The following is a 25892-nucleotide window of genomic DNA, read 5'->3' as shown; positions in this document are numbered from 1 at the left end:
TAAAATTGGAAAGTAAGTATTGAGATGGGGAAAAATGTCTGTCGGTCTGTCTGTCTGTCTCGAAACCCCCTAATAACTTTTGAGTGAATAGTTCGATTCGAACAAAATTTTTTTTGTTCGAAAGATTTCGGCGAGTACACCTCATTCCTATATTTTGCTTTTTGATTTCAACTATTTTTCGTTCAATTTTGAACAGTTCAAAAAAACTTAACATTAACGTCTACGGGGAAAATCAAAGCAATTCCGAACTTAGAGGCGAATTTTCTTCAAACGTGCTTCAAACAAACATGTAGGAAAAAGTTTTTGATGAAAATATGTAGAAAAAATATCTTTTTAATTTGAACAACTTACCGTTCAATTTTGAACAGTTCAAATCCCTAAAACATTAGCGCCTACGGGGAAACTTAGTCAGTGTAGTTTCAGCACTTGAAGGTGGATTTTTATCAAACACATTTTGTTGGAAATAGTCCTTGACGACAAACTCCCGACTCCGACTCGGAGAATTTTGGGGCACCTGACTCCGACTCCAACTCCTGTGCCCGATAATTACTCGAACTCCGACTCCCCGACTTCAACTCTGACTTCGTAGTTTTGACAAAAATTATTACATGGAGGGAAAATGACTGACTCCGTTTCTTGGATATTCGACTCCCACTCCAACCCTATTATCCCAAAATAAGTCCGACTCTTACTCCGCAAACAATGGCAGAGTTGCGTACTTTAAAGGAAATGACCAATTCCAACTCTGAGTTTTTGAATTAAATACCTTCGGCTCCCGAATCTGACTCTTTTATCCCAAAATGAGATTGACTCCAACTCCGACTCCGCAGCCATGGTTTTAAAAGTGAAATAATTATTGATAAGATGACTTGTTTTTATTTTCACTCTAAAGCTTTAATTTATGTATTCAGTTTTCGGCGGATAAACTCGAAGTCCTTTATGTTTCTACATAAAGATATGCGAAGTCGTTTTTTTTTTTTTTTTTGACAATAAAAATTATTTTTTAAAGTTGACATTTTGTTGTTTTCATTTATTTTGGAAAGTACATTAATTAATTTAAAAAATTATTTTTTGGCAACAGGGGAAAAATAAACGATTTTTTTTCATGTGATGTATTTCTTTTAATGAGCTTATTAAATTTTAACTATTTTTTTTTCTTTTTGAAAGCGGTTAAAGAATTTTTTCAATGGAAAAAAATGTATTTGCTGCTTTGTTTAAAAGGTGCTGCTATTTTATTTGTTCGTTTATTTATATATTTATTTATTTTTTTACTCATCTAACTTTTTAGATGAGTGAGACATATTTTATTCCTAGAAATCAGCTTAAAATATATAAAAAATTATGTTTGAAACAATTTGCGATTTTAGCTATTTTTGAGAATATTGATCAGATACTGGAAAGTAGATAATATTGGTATACGGGAAAGTAGACTCGTTTAGTTCTGGACGGAACTTCTTGCTTGATTCGTACTTCTTTCTATTATGTCTTCGGGGTTTATTATTATTATTATTATTATTTTTATTAATTTAAATTTTGAGATTTTTTAAAAACATGTTATGACATTTCCAGGTTTTGAGTCATTAAAAAAATAACTACCGGAAATTTTTTCTCAAGGGTTTGTGTGCTTCATTTTTATAGCACCAGCTACTTTTGAAATTGTAAAGTAATATCAACTGACTACAGTTCTTAAATGCGAAAACATTCATTCATTTTTTTTTTTTTTCATTTCTTGTTATCTTTTCTGAAACTCTTTTAAAATACAACTTTTCACAGCACCCTGAATAATCAATACATCATTTACAGTCATCAAAGAGCTTTCTTTTCTTTCTTTCTTTCTTTCTTTTTTTTTTTTTTTTTTGAAAACAAAAATTTGGCACAACCACAGCATATACGTTTGCTTTACTAATAAGAAGTACGTATCATTTTTATGTAATTCAAAAATGCTTTCCAGGGCTAGTTCCTTGATGTGAATACTATAGAATACGACTGACGTTTACTGGTTTTACAACCCATAAAATCCATTTAAAGAATTGCAGGCTTGCTTTTATGAACGAATTCTAACTTAAAAATTTAGCAGCAGAAAAGGAATTTACGTCGAACTACAGTGCTATGGTACTCCGTGCGCTTTAGTTGTATAGTATGTGTGTTGTGTAATTTCTTTTTTGCATATGAACAAATCAAACATTTTGACTCAGTTTTAGCTGAACTTTTTTCTCATTTCGGTTGCTTAATACCGTCATAATATACAGGGGTCCTGAAATAGACTGACTGTTTCCAAAAATTTATGACAGAAAAACGGTTAATACATAATAATAAAAAAAGAAATCCCTGCAGAAAATTCAATGGTGAGCTGTAAGTTTTTTCTACAAATAGTTGCAAATTTTAGTTCAAAAATTTTCAAATAGATGGCGCTGCAGATATATATATATATATATATATATATATATATAGTAAGCGTTTAGCGTTTAAATCTAAGAAAGATAGAAAATTTCATCATACTTTTAAAAAAAAATGTTCTTAATGAACAAAATTACAAAACAATATTTTTATAATGTCTACCGACAGACCCCTGCCATTCGGTAAATTTCAATTCCTCCTTTGTAATAAGCGCCATATGTTGAAAACATTTTGAACTAAAATTTGGAACTCATGGGAGAAAAAATACGGCTCATCACATAATTTTTCAGCAAATTTTTTTTTTTTTTTTTTTTTTTCATTTTTTTAAATCAGTAGCCGTTTTCCTTTTATAAATTTTTGAAAACGGTCCGACTATTTAAAAACACCCCGTATTATGTCACAATAATCTTTTCCAAAATCATAGAAATTTTTGAAAAAAAAAAACTTAAATCAAAAGAAAGCAACCAAGTTAAAAATAGGATTTGAAATTTATTCAAGCTACATGAAAAAACATTTTAATTTTTGTTAATAGCTTATTTTTTTATTTCTTATTGTAAATATATATTCAGAATCTCTGCAATTTTTGTAATTTTTCGGCGCAAATAAGTTTTCAAAAAAACTGCAGTGGAAATCAAGAAAAATAACTTCAATCAACTTTGAAAGAGTCGAAAGAAAAAAAAAACAGATTTAGTAAAAAAATACTAAATAAAAGAGAGATAAGTTATTATTGATCTCAGTTATTGAAGATAAGAAGTACATCTGAAAAGTAGTATTATTTACTTCAATATTTTTTAATTAAGTATACTGATTCAAAAATGTATAGTTTTAATTTACAATCCAAGATTTCTTTAATGCATTGAATATGAAGTGAATTCAGAACCCTCGAATACTGTGCATTAAATAGTAGGAGAATGTGGATCAAAGTAAAATAGCTAAGGTGACTGAGCTTTTTCAAAAGGAACAAATTGAAAATTTGTTTTGAAAATTACAGTACAAAATAAAAGAGCATTGTACTTATTTTTATAAAACTTGCATTGAAACATTATTTTCATTTTTGCAGTAAATTTGAGTCTTCAGAAACAAAGTGGAAAATTTTCACTTATTTTTTTTTTTTCATGGGGCAAAGTGAAAAACTAAATATTTTTCTAAAGAAATATTTTTTTGAAGAAAAATAAATGAGTGGGTAAAAGAGCGAATGAGTAAGAAAATAAGTGAATGAATGAATAAATAAGTGAACTACTTAATAAAGAAACGTAAATGAACTAATTAACAAATGAATACGTAAGTGATTTAGTAAATGATTGAGTGAGTAAAGGAAATAAGCTACTTCACTTTGCCCCATCCATTTTGCTACGCATTTACTTGACTAGTCGAACAAAATAGTTAAAATATACACATACAATGTTTATATATGCAAGTATTTTTTCATCCCCATATTAGGGAATTTATGTGAAAAAAAATGGTATCTTTAAATGGAATTAAAACGAGCTGATGTGTGCATCACATGACTTCCTTTTACGCCAATTTAATGATAATAGTGCCTTGGAGTAAACAAAGAAATACTTTAAATATTTTTACCCCAAATTTGTTGCGAAATGAAGCAAAAAAAAAAAACATTTTATACAGTTTTTATTACCCCAATATTGGACATTTTTATGTAATTCAATGATTAACTCTCTAAATGTCGCCAATACGGGCTAAAATAAAACCAGATTTTAATAAAACCCGCCAAATTTGTCGCAAAGTTGGCGAAAAAATTTGGCGACCAAAAGCTGGGCGCTATATCGCTAAGTGTTTGCCAAATTATAACACCACTTGAGTTTGCATTAAAAAATTTAAATTAACAATGATTTCCATCCAAAAAGGTGTAAAAGACCCCCTTTGGAACATCCGATTGAAACAGAAAGGGGAGGTGCACAACTACCCGAATTTCAACTTTCTTGGACATACCATTTTTGAGTTATGCGAGATACATACGTACATACACACATACATACCTACATACGGACGTCACGAGAAAACTCGTTGTTACTAACTCGGGGATAGTCAAAATGGATATTTCGGATGTCTATACGTTCTTAGGCATATATCCACGTGTGGTCGGGTTGAAAAAAAAAACTCAAAATTCATTTGAGGGCGAATAAATATTGAGCTTAAAAATGGGAATTAAGGCCGATTTTTTGGGTGAAAACTTTTTCACGACTACAATACTTCCTTCACTTCGTAAAAGGAAGTAAAAAGAACTATCAATCGATTTTTTTTTTCGACTCGGTCATTTAAACCTTCCCCGTGAGTTTTCCTTTTTACTTCCTTTTACATAGTGAAGGAAGAATTGTATTCGCGAAAAAAATTTCACTCAAAAGTCAGCCTTAATTTCCATTTTGCTCGTCCCCAAATGAATATTGAGTTTTTTTTTTTTTTTGCAACCCGACCACACGTGGATATATCAAGGACTAGGAACGTACAGGCACCCGAAATATTCATTTTGACGATCCCCGAGTTAATTACAACGAGTTTTCTCGAGACGTTCGTATGTACGTATGTATGTGCGTATGTGTGTATGAGCGTAAATATCTCGCGTAACTCAAAAACGGTATGTTTTAGAAAGTTGAAACTTGGTACGTAGACTCCTAGTCTAGCTGTGCAAGTGCACCTCCCCTTTTGGTTGCATTTCGATATTCCTAAGGGAATCTTTAACACCATTTTGGGATAAAATCATTGTTAATTTCAATGCAAACTCAAATGGTGTTATAATTTGGCAAACACTTGGTGATATATCACCAAGCTTTTGGTCGCCAAGTTTTGTTGCCAAGTTGGCGACAAATGTGACGGTTTATTTTTTAAATCTGGTTTTCATTTGGCCATATTTAGAGAGTTAACCATTGAATTACATTATCACATTAAAATTGCTAATGTTAGGAAAATTTATATGTATAAAACGGTTATTTTTTTGTGTGTGTGTGTGTGTGTCGGTTCGCAACAAACTTGGGGTGAAAATATTTAAAGTGTTTCTTTGCTTACTCCAAGGCACTTTTATCATTAAATTGGAATAAAAGGAATCCACATGATGCACCCATAAGCTCGTTTAACAATAAAAGGTTTGAAACTTTATCCCCCTCCCAAACTGTATCATAATCCCTTTCGAATTTTTTTATTTTTTCTCTTTTTGCCTACGCCACTGGTTTCTAAGGCTATCCACTTCAAAGCACTTCATCTTACCTTACTGGTAATATACGTTACTATTTGTCACAAGTTAGTCGCCGCTGGTTTCATTTTTCCTCGCTCTCTTTCTTCACATTTGAGATCTAATTGAAGAGAGCCTTTCTCATCTGTTATAATGCATCAAACTCGTAACCGCGTCGGATTTTCCACAGAAATGCCATCTTCTCCCCCCTTTCTGGACGGCGATGACAATTTGAGTTATGTACGCGAACGAACGAAAAGCGAAGGGATCGAATTCGCGTTCCATCCCCTTTCTCCTAACCCTTTTGCGAACTGGATGGCAAGCAAGACGTAAAGAGATCTAAATGGGAAAATTGCCAAAAACATTTGACTCCTTTGTCATAACTTTTTTCGTTTTTGTGCAATTCTGAAATATATGAAAAGATCCTAAATATTAAAAAGCGGAGGATTTTTCTTTTTTTTTTTTTTAAATGCAGGAAAAAGAAACTTCTTGCAAAGTCATCGATCGCGTGCCCATGAGAGCGATTTATCACAGCACAATTAGCAATCGATAGCACTTTACAACGCATGCCAAAGAAGAGCCATGACTAAATCGGAGAAACGAAAGAATTCCAGTAGTTTATATCACTCAGATTTAAGCATGGAAAAAATTACATGAACTAGGAAAAAAAAAGCAGCTCAAGTTTGTGTACAATTTTCGTAAGCTCTTAGTGGACAACGCACTTAAGTTTCTTTTTTTTTTTCTTTCTTTGCACTGTTAGAATATTTAGTCCTCATGTAACATATAATAGCGAATTCACTGATCGAGTAAAGCTCTGACGTCATCAACAATGAAAATAGCATGATAATTTGATAATATTTTTTGGTAATGTTTGACATGCAAGTGAATGCTTTGTTTTGACAGTGCTGGCACCTTAACTGTTTTACTGATAAGTCTGAAATTTTAGGAGAATGAAGAAACGAAACAGTTCTCAAAAATGAACGCTATCTACTGGAGTTTAGGGTTAATCCACTGGAGTTAGGGTTAAAATTTCAACTATCAAAAAATCACTAAACAGGCAATTGCTTCGTTCAAATGTTGAAACAATTTTCACCCGTCATGCCTTGACGGGCGATTTTCTTGTAGAAGAACTAAAAAGAAACCCAAATCCACGCTAAACTCAAATTGTAAAACTTTTGAGTTAAATCTCTACACCACAATCATCCTAACCCGTCCATTTAAATATGAATACAAATTTCAAGTCAGTTATGAGTTTTAAGAAACTTTGTATGCTTTTTTATGTTTAAAATCATGATTTAATTGCTTTTTCAACTTCCATCGGTCTTACTAACCTTAGAATTTAATCGATCCCATGGAGAACCGCCATAAACAGTTATTAATGATGACAAGTCATAAAACGTTTTTCCAAAATGAAAACCAGAAAACATCATCACTTTTTCATCAGATCGGAGCATTCAGAAACAGATTTTCTAAAAGACGGATGTGCGTTAAAAGTTGTAAAACATATTGCCCGACCATTAAAAATCATGGGGATCTCCATCTTTTAAGTTGCGTTTCATTGCCGCAAATAATTTTTCATTTTAAGAAAGAAAAATGTTTTATAATGATAGCAAACAGTTACATAAAACAGTTGTAAACCAGTTATAAGAATTTAATGTTTATTTTAGCAATAAAGAAGACTGAATTTTTATCCTTGAACAAAAACTGCTAAAAACATAAAAGAATTATTTCATTACTACTGTTTGACGTCTCTTTTGGTACAGGATTATAAAATAGTTCATCAATTTAGAGAATATTCAAGAATGAGTTTAATAAAATGTGTAGAATAAAATATGTTATGACTTTGGGGGAAATTATTAGAGAAAAATTTGACTAATTAATATATAACGTGTAAAATTGCCCATTGAATATCAATAGAACTAAATACTTCAAATTCTAATACATAGTTAAAAGATGTATACTGGTGTCTCTAAATTTTAGAAAAGAAAAAAAAGTTTAATTCGTATTACCTCGGGAATGTTAATCAAGTTTGACCGCGAAGAGTTAACCCTTCGCTCCGCCTTGATTCAGGAGTGTCCATTTTCGTAAAGAGGCGATACGAAAAGGAAAGTTGAAGAACGAAATGGGGTTGTTTTCTTCAGTCAAAAGTAGTACTTTTAGTCACTGAAATTGATAGAATAAGCAAAATAATAATAATAAAATGGACCCAGAAAATTCTTTCATTTTCCCAACAGTTATTTTTTAATTAATTTTTTAAAATGTCCGATTTTTCAAACAAGGCGTGGTCTTGATGACGTCACAAATCATGCTCTTTGGCGCATCTTTATACCGCGTTTCCACGTTATGATAATCAGGAAAAGAATTAAAATTGAGCTCTACGCTTGCTATCAACCATATCGTTGCCAATACACGTAAATAAAGATGCGAATTAAATATTTTGCTCTGTGAATGGCAACACAGAATGACATTTCATCATTTGTGATGTCTTCGGCAAGAAATGCAAACAATGAAAGCGCTCCGATTTAAGTAATGTTATAAAAATATTAAACGTAAACAATTTTTTTTAAAAATGGTCAGATCCTATGTTTTTCAGCATGCTCTTTCAGAAAAAAAAAAACTTTTAAAATTTTGGAAACAACCCCATTGACGCAGCACAGAGTAAGAGAGGTTCGAAATTGGAATTGTTGTTCGCCTTCAGAGAGAGAGAGAGAGAGAGGTAGTTTTTTTTATTTGCTATACCAGCGGAACATTTGATTCAATCCTTAGAAATTAGTTCACATTATTTCTAACATAATTCATTGTTCAATTGTCTTATAATGCAAAATAAATGAAAAGTTAGAATATCATCTCAGAGAAAACTTTTAAAAAATTGAAGATAAAGACAGTTTTTAGACATTTTATATCCTCTTAGAAAACAGTTTAAGGCTTTTGAGAAGTGAAAACTAAACTACTAATCATCGTAGATAATAGTAAGGAAACAATTTTATCAAATGTTTCTTAAAGGTTATTAACAAAAAATCTTTGCTAACGTTTTTAAATCAATTTAAAAAAATCGTAATTTTTTTCACATTTCATGCAAATTATAAGATTTTTAAGGATAAAACTAAATTTTTCAAACTTCATTTACAAAAACTAATGTATGTGTAATTAAATATGTTGCACGTATAAATTTGACTTTCTCATGACGTCTCAAACCCAACTTTTTTTATTTTTAATCTTGGAAGCAAGTCATTTCACGGTAAAGAATGACTCTAACACATCCCCAATTCGCTGAAATGTGAGCAGAATACTTTCTGGAAGGTCACTGAAGGAGAGAAAGTAAAAGAAAACCAAAAAGGTGAAGCAAAGCTGTTCAGACAGTTACAGCTAAATTACGACCAATAAATTCTTTAAATAAAGAGGCATTTTATACTGACTCTTTGCAACGATTAGCAACTTGAGGATGAACACGGCATAAAGTAAATAAATAGAAACGTAATAAGTATATAAGGACTGAATTCTAAGCCGAGGGGAAGGGGGGGATGCCCCTAGGAAAGACGAGATCTTAGCGAAGACGAAAACTAATCACGAGGCGATTTGTTAAGGGAGTAGACACAATAATGATGCAGAGAAATGAATTTGCGAGCCGTGAACAAAGATATCGTGCAGGATTGTAGCGCTCAATTTATTTTCGTTTAAAGCTGGCACTCACTGGGAGTGAACAGAGATGACTGTATACAACGAGAGAAAATATATATTTTACGTTATCTAATCTGCTCTCCTAAGTTAAGAAAGTTAACAACGTTATGTGTGCTACTCGTAGTTAGAAATGTTGAAACATTCTTCACTTTGTTTCATCAATTGAGTTTAATTAATATCTAAACAATAAAAGAATAATATGTAACAATCTATGCAGAATGATTCATAACTTCTGTGGGATTGACAAGTGTTTGTTAAGAGGAGTTGGCAACCTAAAATTTTTTGAAAAACATCCAATTTTTATATATTAAAATATTTAGATCAAGAGTTTCCAAGCAACAACAAATTCATGCTTCTATGGAGATGCAAAGTAAAATACATTGTGTGACACGATTTTTCTAACATGAGTACTGTCACCTGTATTGAGTTACTTATTTAATTGTAACCGAAATTGCCAAAAGATATGGGTGTCTAACACGTCACTTTTCATAGTTATAGCCTCTATAACATTTTCATGCACCCTCGCTTAAAATGTGATAAAAAAATTTTAATTCCATACATATTTCAATAATTAGAAGTATAAAACAGCCTTTTAGTATATACCGTGAAATTTATCAGTTACTGTTTGATGAAATATTTTATTTCAATTGGAATTGCTTTAAGTTTCTGAAATGGCAACACTCAATTTTTTTTTAATTACCTCTTATCTCACCTGAAATTGATTCTTCCACCTCTACATATAAAACTTGGTTTTGCGAAAATTCTTGTTAAACATATGGATAAAAATGCTAAGAATTTTTGTATTTGAAAAATATTTTTCCCAAAATTAGTGTTGCTAAATTAAAAGAAGACATTTTTGTCGGTCCACTAATAAGAACGCTTATGAAGAACAATGAACCTGATGAAAATATCACCCCAAAAAGAAGTAGCGGCTTGGTTGTTTCTAAAAGGAGGTAAATCGAGGATTTTTAGCCAGTCAATAAATCTAAAATACCAAATTTGTAGTGAAAAACTTGTTTCAAAGATATGAAACCCTGGGGTGTAGAATGTCAATGAAGACACATTTCTTGTATTCTCACTTCGGTTCTCTCCCTCCTAATCTTGCATTGGTGAGTAATGAGCAAGGTAAACGCTTTCAACAAGATATAAACGTGTAGAAGAACGTTACCAAGGAAATGGAATGGAAAAATGTTGAGAGGTTACGGTTGGTTTCTAATTCAAGAACATAATTTCACTATTCACAAGAGAAAAAGTTAATTCTTCATTATTTTCTTTATAACATGTGGATAATTTTTCTACTCAGTGATAAAACCTGTGATATTTTGCCTCACAATGTATGTATAAGTATACAGTCGACTCCCGCTGCAACGCGATTCGACTTACGCGAAATAGCTATAACGCGAGTATTTCATGAGCAACGAGATTTTGAGCAAAAGCTAATTTATCGATCTCAAAACGAAAATATTTGGAAAGGAATCGTGGGGCTAAGTGTCGCCTTCGTTATTGACTACGAAATACTGACTTCGTGAATGTACTTACATCCTTTTCGCATCACAGACTACGCAAGTTTCCGCACACCGAACTAGTCTAAATATCGCTTTGTTAGTGTGTATAAATAATCATTCCACATGAAAAATTGTGGCACCTAGGTACGCTGTTTCATCTAAAGTTTGTGAAGATGGAAACAAAAAGCGAAGTTTGCGACAATTCAAGAAAAGAGATTACCGTTCTTTTTGAGTAGAGTATCAATATTGGGTAAAAACTCAAGCTCCGTTTCAAAATTCATATTTCCTATTTTCTATCATATTTTCAGCAGTACGGATATTTTTCCCGAGGTGAAAAAATATCACCAAATGTTACTTTCTAGCCACACCTGATCATGTATCTTTAACGTAAAAGGTTGAAGAAAAGGATAATGTGAGCGGGGGAGGAAAGTGGTTGAAAATTGAAAGCTATGTGATCCAAGCATCATTGAAAGAGCAACAGTATTCTAAAAAATAAGAATTCTTTTATTTTCTGAATTAGATTCTGTAGAAATGAAGCTCTGAACAGGCAAACATCGGTGCGAGATCATGCCTGATCTAGAGCCCCTAAAGTAGAGAGGCCGACCTATCGTCCGCCATTTTCGTGCCACGGTCAGACGTAAACAAGACCGCGCTGCTAGATTGACGCATTTATCGCCTTTGTTGCGCGTTCAACGCTTTCGTTCAAAACAAATTTCCGAGTTGCGTTAAAAAGGCCGTATCCTTCGGAAACATGAACATACGAATCTAAAATATTGAAAATAAATATCCATCGACTAACCTTGTTTTACAGTATCATATTTTAATTACATGGAGGTATGAATGCTTCAAGGAAATACTTTAATAAGAAAATTTAGAACTGTATAAACAATTATATCAAAATTAACAGAGGCGGCGATTGGATCTGAAAAGAGGGAGGGGACAAAAAAAAAATTAATTTGAATTTTGTCATCTTGAATTCAAATTATGTTTTTCGCAATCACGAGTGTGTGTTTGTATGTGTGTGTGTGGGGGGGGGGGTATGTGTATGTGTGTAGGCATGTGTGTTTGTGTCTGTGTGCAGGCATGAATGTGTGGGCAGTTGTGTGTATGTGTAGGTGTCTATATGCATGCGTGTGTGTGTATGGTGGTGTTTTTTGTATGTGTGTGTATGCGTTTGTGTGTTCGTGTGTGTTGGTGCGTGTATGTATGCGTGTGTGTGTAGGATATGGACGCAACCTGGAGACGGTTTTCGCTATAGGAGCAGCATCGTGAGGCCAGCCGACGCGACGGGTGGTGCTGGCAGAGGGTGGCGCCGCGCCGGTGGGAAAAATGATAGCACGCCAAAAAACAGTCAAATGAAAGCAATAAGCAATCGTGATTGCTCCAAAAAAAAAAGCCACTAAAAGCCATAGGATTGCTAGCGACAGCGAAAAAAAAAAAAGAGGAGGGGAAGCACAGAGTTTTGCAAGAGCTGGTTTTCAGTATTTTGAAGTAGATAAGTAGAAATTGATGTAAATCTAACAACTTACTCATGTTTTTCTCATGTGTTCAACTTACTCTTGTTCATGCTTTTCATGTGTTACTCATGTTCTGTCATGTCAAGATTTAGATGAATTTTGTATGTAACTTTCTCCGAAGAGACATCTAGACATGAATTAGATTTACATTATTTACCCCGAAGTGTTTTGAGGCAACACAAAAACTTGGTGCTAATTTTAGTGAACAAGTATGGCTTGTTTAAATAAAACAATTATTTACTAATATCTAAGCAATGAATAATAAAATAAAAGTTACTGCTTTTGCTAAATAATGTTTCATAAACAGATATACAACAAAAAACAAATAATTATGTTCTGAAAATTTTGGCATTTCTGCTTTTTTAATAGTTTCTAGTTTTAGTTCATAAATTGAAAAAAAAAAAAAAAAAACATAAAAAGTGGAGGTGGCGTTAACTCCCCCCCCCCCCCGAATCGTGGTACTAAAAATTAAAATATCAGCGATTCTGCGAATTTTGCAAAATACTTCTGTAAGTTTCTTTTATATATGAAATTCAAATAGTTCATGGGGCTCAAATTTTTACAAATATGATGGCTTTGAGGGAATGATTATTTTGTCAGAATCGTGTTGATTCCCAGCTGGAAACAATCATTTCTTTCAATTCCAGGGCAAGTAAAATGGCTTTCTAAAACCTGATTGTGAGTTCATATGAAATGTAACAACTAAAACTGAATGATTAAATAAGTAAATACCTCCACACTAAAAAAATTTATGAACTTATGTCCGAAAATAAAACTAAGATAGTTATGAAATATATAACTAACATATTAGATGAAGCTTTTTTAAAATACATTTCTTCATTGACGTTGTTTTTGAAACCAAAACTTTTCACAAATTGCCTGAAAAAGCAATTTATGCATACAACAATCTCAGTTACTATTTACTTCAGAGCGACGAGTATTTACATTTGGTTGGCGACAAAACAAACATTTTATGCCGAGATTTATGGCAAACCTGTTATTTCGTTAAGTAATGCTTTTTTTAATTACTACATCTAAAGTTTCACTATGTGGACCAGTTTTTTGTTTAATAAAGGAAAAAGAAGACATTCTATAACATATTCTATCCAAATAGGTAAGGTATTCACAAAAAAAAAAACAGAAGTACTTACAATGCAAAGTTGCGAATGCTTCGTCGGAATCCAATTTTCACGCCGGCAGTTTATTATCCATTTCTTTCTTCTATCTTCATTTGTAGGGAACAAAAACATTCGAATTTTGTTCTTGGAGTGATTGCTGCAATTTATTGCTGCACAACCGCCCATTTTCCTTCATTTAAACGTACAAATCGGCAAGAGTTCAGTAGCAGATGACACAAGCGAGCGTAGCCGTTGGCATGAAAATGGCTGACGGGTCAGCTCCTAGTTATAGGAGCCTTAGCCTGATCCAGCGGTATCGAGATAGTATTAACCATATGCAAAACGAAAATAATCCATCGAATCTCAAAATAGTATGACTGACTTTGCTTTTCATACATTATTTTCAGTAAGTTACCAGTAAGTTACCAAAGCTACCAGTTTGTTTGGCACTCTTGACTTCCTTAAGAGGTTTTCCACCTCCGATTGAGTCACTTCCTAAGCCGGGCTGATGAGTGCTAATAAACACGAAACTGCAATCCTCGGCTGGAATCACTGAGTTGGTGGTGTATTTCATGTTTTCAGACATTAATTTTGAAAATTCTTTTGACTCGATCATGACTCATTAGCAGAGCAAAGCAATATATATTAGAAATACTTTGCATAGACATAGTAGTTAAGAGAAAAAAATAAAAGTGTCAGCATATGGACATAAAGATGAAGGAAAATATAATAGAATTGAAGAAAAAGTTAGAGAAAGAAATGATATTTTGCAAGAATGATTCATATCGATCAATGGAAGAAATATTTACAATAATTGAAAATGGGGTTGTTTCCTTCACTCAAAAGTAGTACTTTTTGTCACTGAAACTCATAGAATAAGCAAAAAAAAAAAAACCATGGTCTAAGAAAATACTTTTATTTTCCCGACAGTTATTTTTTTTAATATTTTTTTTAAATGTTCGATTCTTCAAACAAGGCGTGGTCTTTATGACGTCACAAATGATGCACTATGGTGCATCTTTCTACCGTATTTCCACGTTATGATAATCAAGAGGCGAATTACAACTGCGCTCTACGATTGCTATCAACCATATCCTTGTCAATACATGTGAGTAAAGATGCGAATTAAATATTTTGGACCGTGAATGGCAACACAGAATGGCATTTCATTATTTGTGATGTGGTTGGCAGAAGCGTTAAACGATGAAAGAGCACCGATTTAATTATTTTTTTAAAAATATTAAACTTAAAGATATTATTTAAAAAATGGTCAGATTCTATGTTTTTAAGCATCTCTTTCAGAAAAAAATACTTTTTAAATTTTGGAAACGATCCCATTGAAGCCTCGAAAGAGTCAAATGAAAGATTAACTTTAAAAGGCTTTGTAAACTATGATAACTAACGAGTATTTTCTAAACAACTTTTGAAAAAAAAATCTCTTTCTCTGTCTCTATTGTATCATCAAGTTATACATCATGTACGCAAAGAGGTACGTTGTACCTATGAAATATGATTTATCGTTTTAATACCATTACCAAGAATTGATGAAAAGCCACCTAGTGCTTATTTATAAAAAAAAAAGTAAAGAAAACAATGAAAAATTGTGCTGTATCTTGCAAGCGTTGCGAAAAACGTTCACGTCCAGACAGTGTTCGTGAGTGTGATCGAGGCGAAAGCGTTTCGTGAGAGGGCACGCAGGAAAAGGCCTAGTGTCAGGTCCGACGCCTCGAAGCCAAGAAATTGCTCCTAAATGCTCAGCGGCTACACGAATTAACGTGTGAATGGAATTTGATTCATCAAAAATGACCAGAGGCTGATAGCTTTGTAATCGACGCGGCTTTCGTTAGACCAACCTGCAATTACGTACGTCTGCTCGTGAAGTGGGAGAGAGTTCCTTATTCTTTACTGTTTCTTTTTTTCGATGAAACATGCTTTTAAGCTAAAGTAACAAAAATCTTCAAAAAGAAAGAAAAAGTACGGGAATGTGGGGCAAAGTGAAAATTTGAACTATCTACTCTGCGTTTAGCGTCACCTATCGAGTAATATTTTAACAATGTAGTTGCACATGCAGTCTATTTCAGTCAGGAAAAAAATACCGCCGAAAATTAAAGCATTTGATAACACAGGCAATTTTCAAAATTTGATCCTCTTATTGTAATATGTGTTGTAAATCAAATATTATCTTTAATATTATAAAATTATAAAGTTCTTGTTATTAACATTTTAAATATTAATTAAGACCTTCTAATAAGCGATGCAATATTTATTTAGACGTTTTTTTTTTATTAATTTATGATTTAGGTATTAAGCTTTTTGTATTTTAAATATTTTTCTCAAGTAGTCGAGTACATGCGGGGCAAAGTGAAATAGCTTATTTCGTTTACTAACTCAACCATTTTCCGAAACTCTCACGTATTCATTACTTATTTATTCATTCATTCATTCACTTATTTTCTTATTCATTCATTCTTTTACTCATTCATTTATTTTTCTTCATCCATTAATTAATTAATTTAATTATTCGTACTGTTTGCATTTTCTTTTCATTTATTCATTCAAAATTTTATTTACAGATTCATTTAATCAAAGATACTCTTTATAACCAAAAAAAAATGTTTAATAAGAAAAATATTTCATTTTTTTCACTTTGCCCCCATAAAAAAAAAGTTAAAATTTTCCTCTTTTTTATTTATTATTTATTTATTTATTTATTTATTTATTTATTTATTTGAAGTCTCAAAATTATTGCCAAAAACAAAAAATAATGTTTCAATGAAAGATTTGCAATAAAATGCAATGATTTTTCTTTTTGTATTGCAATTTTCAAATCAAATTTTCAATTTGTTGTTTATTTTGAAAAAGTTGAGTCATCTGAGCCATTTTACTTTACCCCACATTCTCCAACTTCGTGTATTTTTTTAATATCGTGTATTTATTTATATTATGTTTACATTGTAGAGCATGGACGAAAATTTTTACAAGACTTGTAGGCAGGGGTGTCCAAAGGAAATTTTTTGGAAGGTCATAGTGACCTCCACTATGACCTTCCAAAAAATTTCCTTATTCTGAAAGATTTTTCTGACGATTAGGCAAAATTATCTTAACTCGGCAAAAATTTGAAGTTCTATTCGGCAAAATTTGGAGTCAAATTCGGCAAAATTATTCTCATTCAACAAAGTTATAATCGTTTGGCAAAGTTTTGAGTTCCATTTGGCGAATTGAAAATTTCCGCGCTCCCATAAGTTCAAGTTCGTGGCGTCCCTACTTGCAGTGAAAATGGAGGCTGAAAAACGTTGATTTTTTGTACTTTTCTTTCATGGGACAAAGTGAAAAATATTTTTTTTTTCTAATGAAATATTTTCTATTCGATTGTTAAAGGTATCACAGAAATGAAACAATACACGAATAAATTAATAATTAAATAAGTTAATATGTGAAAAAAGTAAATGAGTGGATATAAAATAGTGAATTATTAAGAAAATAAGTGATTGAATGAAGACGGAAAGGAATTATTAAATGAAGGAATGTGAATGAAATAATTAATAAATGAATACGTAAGTGATTTGATAAAGGATTGAATTAGTAAATGAAATGAAGTATTTCACTTTGCTCTGCATACACTAGACTATTTATTTTTTTTTCCTTGTAATCAGAAAGCATCCTAAACAATGACTGAAATATTCCATTATATTTTTTTTTTCTGTGTGATAGTGAAGTATATTGCCCAAATTTGAGTATTATGTAAAAACATAACGCGTGAAAAGAAACTGAAAGTTTTAACAAATTTGCTAGTATTGAAAAGTTATAAAGTCTATCAAAATGAATTTTTCATTTCAATTAATTATTTAGTTTAAAACAAATTAATTGTCTTATTAAATAAAACTTTCGATTTCATGAAAATTAAAATGGTATCATTCGTTTTAATGAACTGTTGTTTCTTCTAATGTTAATGAAACTAAAAAAAATTCCTTGATCCACACGCAAAAATCAAAAGAAAAAAATCCGTTTTCTGTTACTTATTGAGTAATGCACAATGAATCAAAGATTTCCCACGAAAACCGGCTTTTGCACAAACCATTTCACAACGTTGACAGATAGTCCTTTTTTCAGTGTTCACTTCAATCTATGAGAGCATTCCCATTAACGATAAATGGAAAATTTTAATCATTCTCTATCCTACCACCATCATAGGTATTCAATAATCAGAGTGACTGATCCATTAAATCGAATCACGCCAAAGCCTTCCGACAGAAATTACCAGCCAAGCCTAACTGCAATTATTGCCGCCACTTGAAGCATATCATTAAGAATAATAGAGGAATCCGAATCTCAAAACGTTTTGAGACGAGCAAATGCTTAACAGTTCAACGTGTCACTGGATACGTGCGAAAACTCTCAAGGGTTACGGATATTTACACCAGGGTTAGACATTAAGACGAGAAAGGCCGTGCACATTGTACATAACTTATGTATGAAATGCAGTGCTGTTGGGGGCTGTATTCCTTCTAATCAATATGATGGGATGGATGCCACGTGCATTAAGATTCTCTACCAATGTGGCTAAATCTAATGAAGTCTTCCTTTAAGTGTCGCAGTTTGGTTTTGTGGTTAATTTAGATCCGTATTATCTTCATTAAGATGATTTAAAAGTTTAATATTAATTCGGATACAATCACCCAGAAACTAAGAGATGGAAGTGCCTAAATTAAACATTTGGAGACAACTATAGTCCAGTCAATGAACACAATATAGCATGCATGGAATATGCGATAATTTTTGACTTCAGAATATTGTTAGGGGTAATTAGTAAGTAAACATACTGAAAGTCTCCGCCCCCAGGGGGTGAGCTAAAGGTGGGAAGGAGGGGGGGGAGCAAATTTTGGGTTTTTTAAATAAATGTCGAAAACGGTGGAAAAAATGCGTTCAAAATGAAAATTCAAGTTGAATAGACTTCCTATAAAACTGCGTCTGCACATATTTGTCAAATTTTCAATAATTTTCCGGGTATATGTTGTGAAAAATCGATGATTTTCGGAAACATTCTCTCTTTTTGTCAAACATTGGCTCCTAGTGCCCCTCAGGATCAGTATTCATGAAGATTGTCAATAACAAGTTGTAGAACTTTAAATTTCCTTCAATTTGATATGCTACTCTGTTATATTTTGTTCTTCCAATCAAAAGTTACAGAATTTCAAACACGCACTTTCATGGCAAAGCATGGAACACTTGCCATTCACAAATTTCAAACTTACTCGAAAGGATCGCGAAACTTCCTCTTTCCTCAATGAATTCGACAATCCTGATGGACAGTAAAGAACTTTGTGGATTACCAGAACACAAATGATGTTTAAGGAGGGGGGTGTGAAATATTTACTTTGTGACAAGGGGGAAGGAAAGGGTAAGAAGTGTCTCTTAGTATTTTTACTTACTAAACACCCCTAACAATATTCTGAAGTCAAAAATTATCGCATATTCCATGCACGCTACACTCCTGTTTTGAGCACTGATTGACTGGACTACTCGTATAAATGTTTGAAGAAAATTTTATCTGTTGCCGACGTTCATCTGTCGACAAGAGATGGCAAGCTCTATAAGGGGCATCTATACAGCATGATTTTAAAAACTTCTCAGTGGAAGCCTACTTATGATTTGAAATTTCATCAAATGCATAAAAAGCTCAAAGTTGACAATTCAAAACTTGCGACATAAGCAAAATACTCACATGAAATGAAACTTTTTTTTTTAATCATGCTCTCTCTCTCTCTTCCAAAAGTTCGTCAGTTTAATTCAATACTATTATTTTGTATGATGCTAGATGTTTAGAATAAATAGTTAATGTAGTGTTTTGGACCGAAAAAAAAATTATCACTCGTGAGTTCCCAAGTCTCTCGTTTTTACGTGAATTCTCGGGGGTTAAGAAAATTCTTAATTTTCTGCTTTAAAATTGGGGAAAAATTTTTGTTTTCTGTCGATTGGGCGAATACGTAGGAGCAGGCATCAAACTTTAAGCCTCAGTGTCTACTCTGTGGAAAACTTTCATTTAGCGTGTTGCCAATTAGAAATCCGCAAGACTCTTCCAAAATACATTAGATAGGGTATGGTTTTATTCTCAAACTGTATCAATTGAGCTACACACTAAAATTACTGGGAAATTGGATAACTTCAGGAAATTTTATTTCCTGGATCATGGAGGGAATTGTCAACTACGTTTGATCTGTCAAAACAAATTAAATTTTTTTTTCCTTCTTTCTGTTTTCCATAAAAATCTCAACTCTGAAACAATAATGATTGCACCATTAAATAAATAATTTTTATTGAAGAACATAATATACTAGCAAGCAAGTCTACAAAAATCTCAAAATTTTTACATGCGCTGTTACATACCCAAAGAAAACTGTTGATGCCCAAACATCAAACTAAATTGAATCGATGAGTCCGAAAATCAGCCATTTTTTGGGTTTTACCGAAATGGTTGGTTTTTTGACACAATGATTCAATTGAATCTTAATAAAAACATAGCAAAATATACTTGTATCTAATATTGATATTTATAAGAGATAGGCAATAAAAGCATTGAACTAGAGTAAATTTTGTTCAATTAATACATTTTATGCATAATGAATAATGAGAAGACATCATAAGCACGCAACTCGTCAACTAGTTATGATGGTGGCTGAATATTTATAAACAGTGTATGGAGCAAAACGCAGTTTATGAAATAAGGGCATCATTGTATACGTCTAATATGGTACGCATGTAAGGAATGATGTTCTTTTTCCTTCGTATAAAGTACAATAGATTAATTTTCTGGAAAACCATTTCTTGATAAATTATTTACATGCCTTTATAGCCTCTGAATGCATGATCGATATGAACTTTTAAACGCCTCTTTTTTAGGTTAGGGGATAAACTTTCCGAGCTCTGCTAGGAAGCATGATTTAAGAAAAACTGTAATTGTACGCAATGCTGCTATTGCAATTAATGTAGGTTTTGTTCTCTGAAATTTCAGATACCGCTCGTTGTGTCTTCGGGCCTTGGGGACGAGGAGTTGTTGCTATTACAACTGCAATTAGGAGCAGCATTCACAATCGGTTGTTGGTGCTCAGGAATATTGTTGTCACGGAGGGGACCCGACTGTCTCGTCGGCTGCAAACAACTCTGCCAAGCAGCCATGGTTGCACTTGGGCTTGCCCATCTTTCTTCGCAAGCGGCACAAGGTTACGCTGGTGAGTTTTCCGTTAACAGCTGACTTGCAATTGCTTAAACAGCTATTAGTGGTTATTAAGAAAACAATGTTTAGCATACATGAAGACTTACCTTTCTTTTCTCCGCCACTCTCTTTCCTGTAGCAAGAAGCAGGGGCGTGCATAGAAATTTTGGGGCCCGTCACAAATGACTTTTCCGGGTCCCTCTCCGCATTGTTTACCTCTATATTTCACGTCTAGTTGTAAAAATATTGGGACCTCTTCAAGCTCTGGCCCGAGCCAACAGATCTCCCTCCCCCCCCCCCCCCCCCCCCCCCCCCCGTGCAAGCCCCTGACAAGAAGATATGGTTTAAAAAGTTTTTGTTGGGAAGTCATACATTTCGCAAGGAACGGTTGACATCTCGCATTGTGAGTCCATCTGGATGATAAGGGTTCCATTGAGCGTCTACAGAGTATTGCACCGGGAATCCTACTGGCCGACATAGAGTTACTTTTTATCATATCGATCATCAAAGCTGGACAACATGGGTTTCGTTAATCGATAACATTTTTTACACTGGCAGTCCTTCTGAATAACATGGGTTCCATTGAATCAAACCATTATGAACCAGATTTCGCACCCGGACAACATGGGTTACGCCCATCGTCAACCGTTATCATTTTAACATTGACAGTCCTTCGGAAAAACATGGGTTTCATCGATCGTCAACGGGCTATTACACCGGGACTCCTGCTGGACTAGATGGTGTGCGTCGATCAGCAACAGTTAGTGTATCGCACCAAGAGTCCTACTCGACGGAATGGGTTCTGTGCATCGTTAACAGTTAGCGAATTGTCCCGCTAGTCCTATTGGACGGCATGGGTTCTGTCGATCGTCAAAGGTCGGCATTTCGCACTGACACGATTTCTGAACAACATGGATTCCATAGACTGTCATCGGAAGTCCTACAGGACGACTTGATTTCCGTCGATGATAAAGGGTTGGTGTATTGCTCCAGGAATCGTATTTGACAAAATGGGGTCTGTCTATCGTCAACAGTTAATGCACCTCGCCAGCAGGCCTACTTGACGAGCTGTGTTCCATCGGGTTTTCCGTCAGAAAAAATAAGTTCAAAAGAAATAAAACAACGGCACTTGTACGTCACACTGAGATGTGTCATACAAATCAAGATGGCAACAAAACGTGAAGTGAAATTGTATTTCGAGGCAGGCATCATGCTGACATTGGCAGGTAGACCGTTGATGATTAAACTTTTCTACGAGATTAATGTTGCCACTTGCCTGATTTTCATAAAACCTATTAGTATGTCGTGTGAGCATCCTCTTCTGGTTACTTTGGAGTTATTTTTTCATGAAAAATAAACATTCTATGCCTCTCTGATCATATTCACACGAACAGATATTTTTTTTCAACTAGCATTACTTCTATTGTGAGTTTTTGAAGTTCGCAAAACCTTTGTTAATAATAAACCCAATAAATGACTGTAGCACTGCATAGTTATTTAAGTAATTTTCTTTAAGAATTGATAATGCAACTGTTTTCTATTTTAAGATTCATCATAACTTTCAATTATCTCTTCCCAGGTTTTTCACTGTTTACATGGCTGTTGGGATGGCCATGTGGAATTCTTCAGCATGCTTTGCGAATGATGGTAATGGAGAAGGGTCGTGCTAAGAGCTTCAGCCGAACCTGGGCTTTCGTGGAATGGGCACAGGGATTACTCGTCCTGCTCGGAATTCCGGCCATAAGTAAGATTTTGATTATTACTTTCCTTTGCGACTACATGTCAAAATTTGAGTATAAAGAATCAAAAATTATTTTCATGATTCCATTGATTTAGTTTAAGCGGAACTATTTGGCAATTATTTTTTTCTAAATAAGGCATACATGTATAGACCCGAACAGGTTGACTACATGGACAAGAGCTAATCTCCATGATGAGTACTTTCCTAAGATTTCTTCCAATTCTATCATCTAAGTTTTATTAAATTTATTCAAATCATCATAAAAATGATTTCTTTAAACATGACAAGCAAGAGCAAGATCAGAAAAACAGTAAATAGATGAAATTAACTCTGATATTCTCGACATTTTCAGTCGTTTGTTAATATTAAAATAATTTTAATGAGTTAATTATTTTTCAAATATACTTCAAAACGTTGCATGATAGACGGTCAATAAAACATCAATGTACAACACGTTATATAAATATCTGAGGACTTAACGGAACAAGAATAGGATTAAATATTGTTAGTCCTCTCATGACAGTCATATCTTTTGGACAGATTGAAACCAGACGTTTCTAATCTAATAATCTACAAACTTTTTTCGGATGATTGTGTAACGATTTTTCACGTCCTCTTCGGTGGGACTGAACTGATCGGTGCCAGATGCAATTATCTTCAATTATCCGGCAAAACATAGGTGTGCAGATATTCGTACTTAAGAGATACGTTCGGGCCCGCCGGTGGTTTTACATTTTTCTTGTTTATTGTATTCCAAATTACTTCATAAGGGATTGGCCGCGTTGGCATCTGTTTGATCAATCGCCTCCGATATAAAAAGATTGTGCCACACCGATCTTTCCGACTGCAATATAATCAAAACAAATTACACGCTAAAAATGTGAGAACTGATATTACGTGGGTGATGGATGGCCCCATTATTCACGCATTGGAAACTAAATTGTCAGGTTAGCAGACGCACAATGGACCAAAGCTCACAAAGGGGAAAACGAAAGGTAACACAAAGTATCTCGTTCGTGCCGAAATGAGAGAAAAAAAAACTGTGTCGTGGTATTTAATTGAAATACCCGGTCATTCAACGTGATTCATCTGTTTACAAATGACTATGTTCATGTGGGTTTCAAATACTGTGTGATTAGAGATACATCAAAAATGTAACTATCGAATTACTTCGTTTCGCTTTACAAGTATTCGAATATCTTATAGCCCTTTTTTTCATATTGCAAGATTATTTGCTTTATATAGGTTAAAACCAGCGCTAATGAATATTGTATAAGCATAAAATAAAAAGATAGTAGTTTGAAGGAAAAGAAAAGAAGTAAAGCAAAAATAAAAATAAATTAAATACTACAAACGGAGCCGAAAATAAACCTAAATGGAGTAGACCAGCGTTTCTTAAATTGTGTTCCCCGGAACCTCTGGGTTCCACGGAAGCCACTCAAGGGTTCCCCAAATCTTGCGTTATTCCTCTTAATTCATGTTAGTTACTTAAAACATTGAAAAATTAACGTATAAGTGAAGCTTTTAGTGTCCATTTTTCAAATTAGCAACAGAAAAAATATCAAAATGAAAAGTAAATAAATATTTAAAAAAAAAATTGCCATTGTATAACTTTTGATAACGTCAGTGCAAGAGTACGAAACTCTAATGGAAAAGAGCGACATCTAATTCATTCTTGCAACTTCAATTTAAGAGTAAATTTTGTAATTTATTGGAGTTCTGGTACAGTTCAAACGATGAATAATTTCAATCATGATAAGCGGTGTTTGAATTTTAACCATTTGCAATTACGTATTGTGTGAAACGAACTGTGTCCCAATAAAAAAATAAATACCGCACCATACTTGATGCTAATCCTGATATCAGAATTCAACTTTCATCCAGAAAAAAAATTAAGTATACCTGATATAGTAAAATAAGTATCATTAAAACTTAACCTCAAAAAATTCATTTAAATGAGTTTCTTAAAGTTATTTTAAAAAATTCTGTGTTAAGTAAACAAATAACTTTTTGAGGACTATAGTATCATTGAAATGATTTTTATTACATGTTTTCTATTTTCAGAATAATGCATTCAAACTAGTCTATTGAAGAAAAGTCTAGCGTTCTTAGAAAACAAGGGACATTAAAAAAGGATTCCAATTATCAAACAAATTAAGAAACCGTGAAGTAGACGGACCAGTGAATGAATCCGTAAGGGAGTTATCCGCAAATGACGTCGCGCTTTTGCGGGTTCGTGAAGTTGTGACAGTTGTGACAAGGAGAAGGGGGTAGCAAGAAGTGTGACGTTGTACTTTTTTCTAACATGCTGGTGAAAATATCGTGACGTGTGACAAGAGGGAGGGAGGGAGGGGGTAAGGAGAAGTGTGACACTTTGTGACAAGGTGGGAGGGGGTTAAAAATGTTTAAAAAAGTTTGATACTATTTATGGATAGCCCCTGAGTTAAATTTCAATTTCAAAAGTTCATAATACAGTTGACCCTCGTTTCATGCGGGGGTTACGTTCCATGAAAATGCCACGTAAATTGAGACCCAATAATAGTGTTAGAATAGGGGTTTGATTCCGTAGATAACAAAATACTTCATTCTAGTGATGACTAATTGTATAAGTTTAATGTGTACTTATATCGACTTTTATGCACAACATGCATAAAGAAGCCATAAATTAATTTCGTGTTCTGTTTATAAAAAAAAAGCTGGCTATGAAAGTCTTTTGGCAGTCATTAAGAATTTTTCCCTGTAATTCTTTGCAGAGCATTAACGTATCCATGATCACTTGCGTCATTTTCATGATAGACTCTTCCTGCACTAACAAATCAGAAAGATCATTTCTATTGTCTAGGAATGGCTACAAATTTTCAATGTGAACGTTTTTGATTGTGCGTTACCGACGTCAGTATCCTCGTTGGTTTTCACCTCCTTTGTCACTCCTAAAAGCTCTTCTTCCAGTGAGTTCTTAACGGTGTGATTTTAATAACGTTACTTCTGGAAAGAGCTCCGTTTCCAATCACATAAAATGTCTCCAGTGGCTCAAGCTCGATTATTAGCACGCCAAAATGCAATTGATCACGCGTAATCTGCAATCTTTAGGAGTTTGGATTTTGAAAGAGGGGAAAATGTTATCTGTTTGCATTGCCGCATCCGCGTAAAATGAAATAAAGGTGTCAAATCTTAAACTGCGTATAACCGAAACCGCGTAAAATAAACCCTCTTGAAACGAGGGTCTACTAGCTGAAAACTAGCATTTGATCCGTGACAGTATTTTAATTGATATAATGTAAATATTTTTTTTAATTAGGAAAACTCTTACGGTAATGCTTCAGGTTTGAGAGGGGGGGATTGAACGGATAAAAAAATGCAGCAACCAAGTGAATAAGCACCACCAATCAGTGGACAAACACAGCGTTTTCTAACCATTTTCTTTTGAGACATGCAAAAAAGTTACTGCTGCCACAAGTCATCCTACAAAAAAAAAAAAAAAAAAATATTTTTCTTTCTTTCTTTTTTTTAAAAAACTATGAGCTGGCTATTTGCTGTTCGAT

General features: G+C 33.4%; 1 protein-coding gene across 1 annotated transcript in view; it reads left to right on the top strand.

Moving 5' to 3' along the window:
- Positions 1-25892, top strand: part of LOC129224587 (monocarboxylate transporter 13-like) — a 241270-nt gene that overhangs the window by 200754 nt on the left and 14624 nt on the right. The window contains exons 5-6 of the mRNA XM_054859071.1: positions 20409-20625; positions 22189-22353. Coding sequence (XP_054715046.1) covers positions 20409-20625; positions 22189-22353 — 382 coding nt within the window. The remainder of the gene's footprint in view (positions 1-20408; positions 20626-22188; positions 22354-25892) is intronic.

This window comes from Uloborus diversus, chromosome 6, assembly GCF_026930045.1.
Source record: "Uloborus diversus isolate 005 chromosome 6, Udiv.v.3.1, whole genome shotgun sequence".
Taxonomy (NCBI): Eukaryota; Metazoa; Arthropoda; class Arachnida; order Araneae; family Uloboridae; genus Uloborus; species Uloborus diversus.
This window is presented reverse-complemented; position numbering and strand designations above follow the sequence as displayed.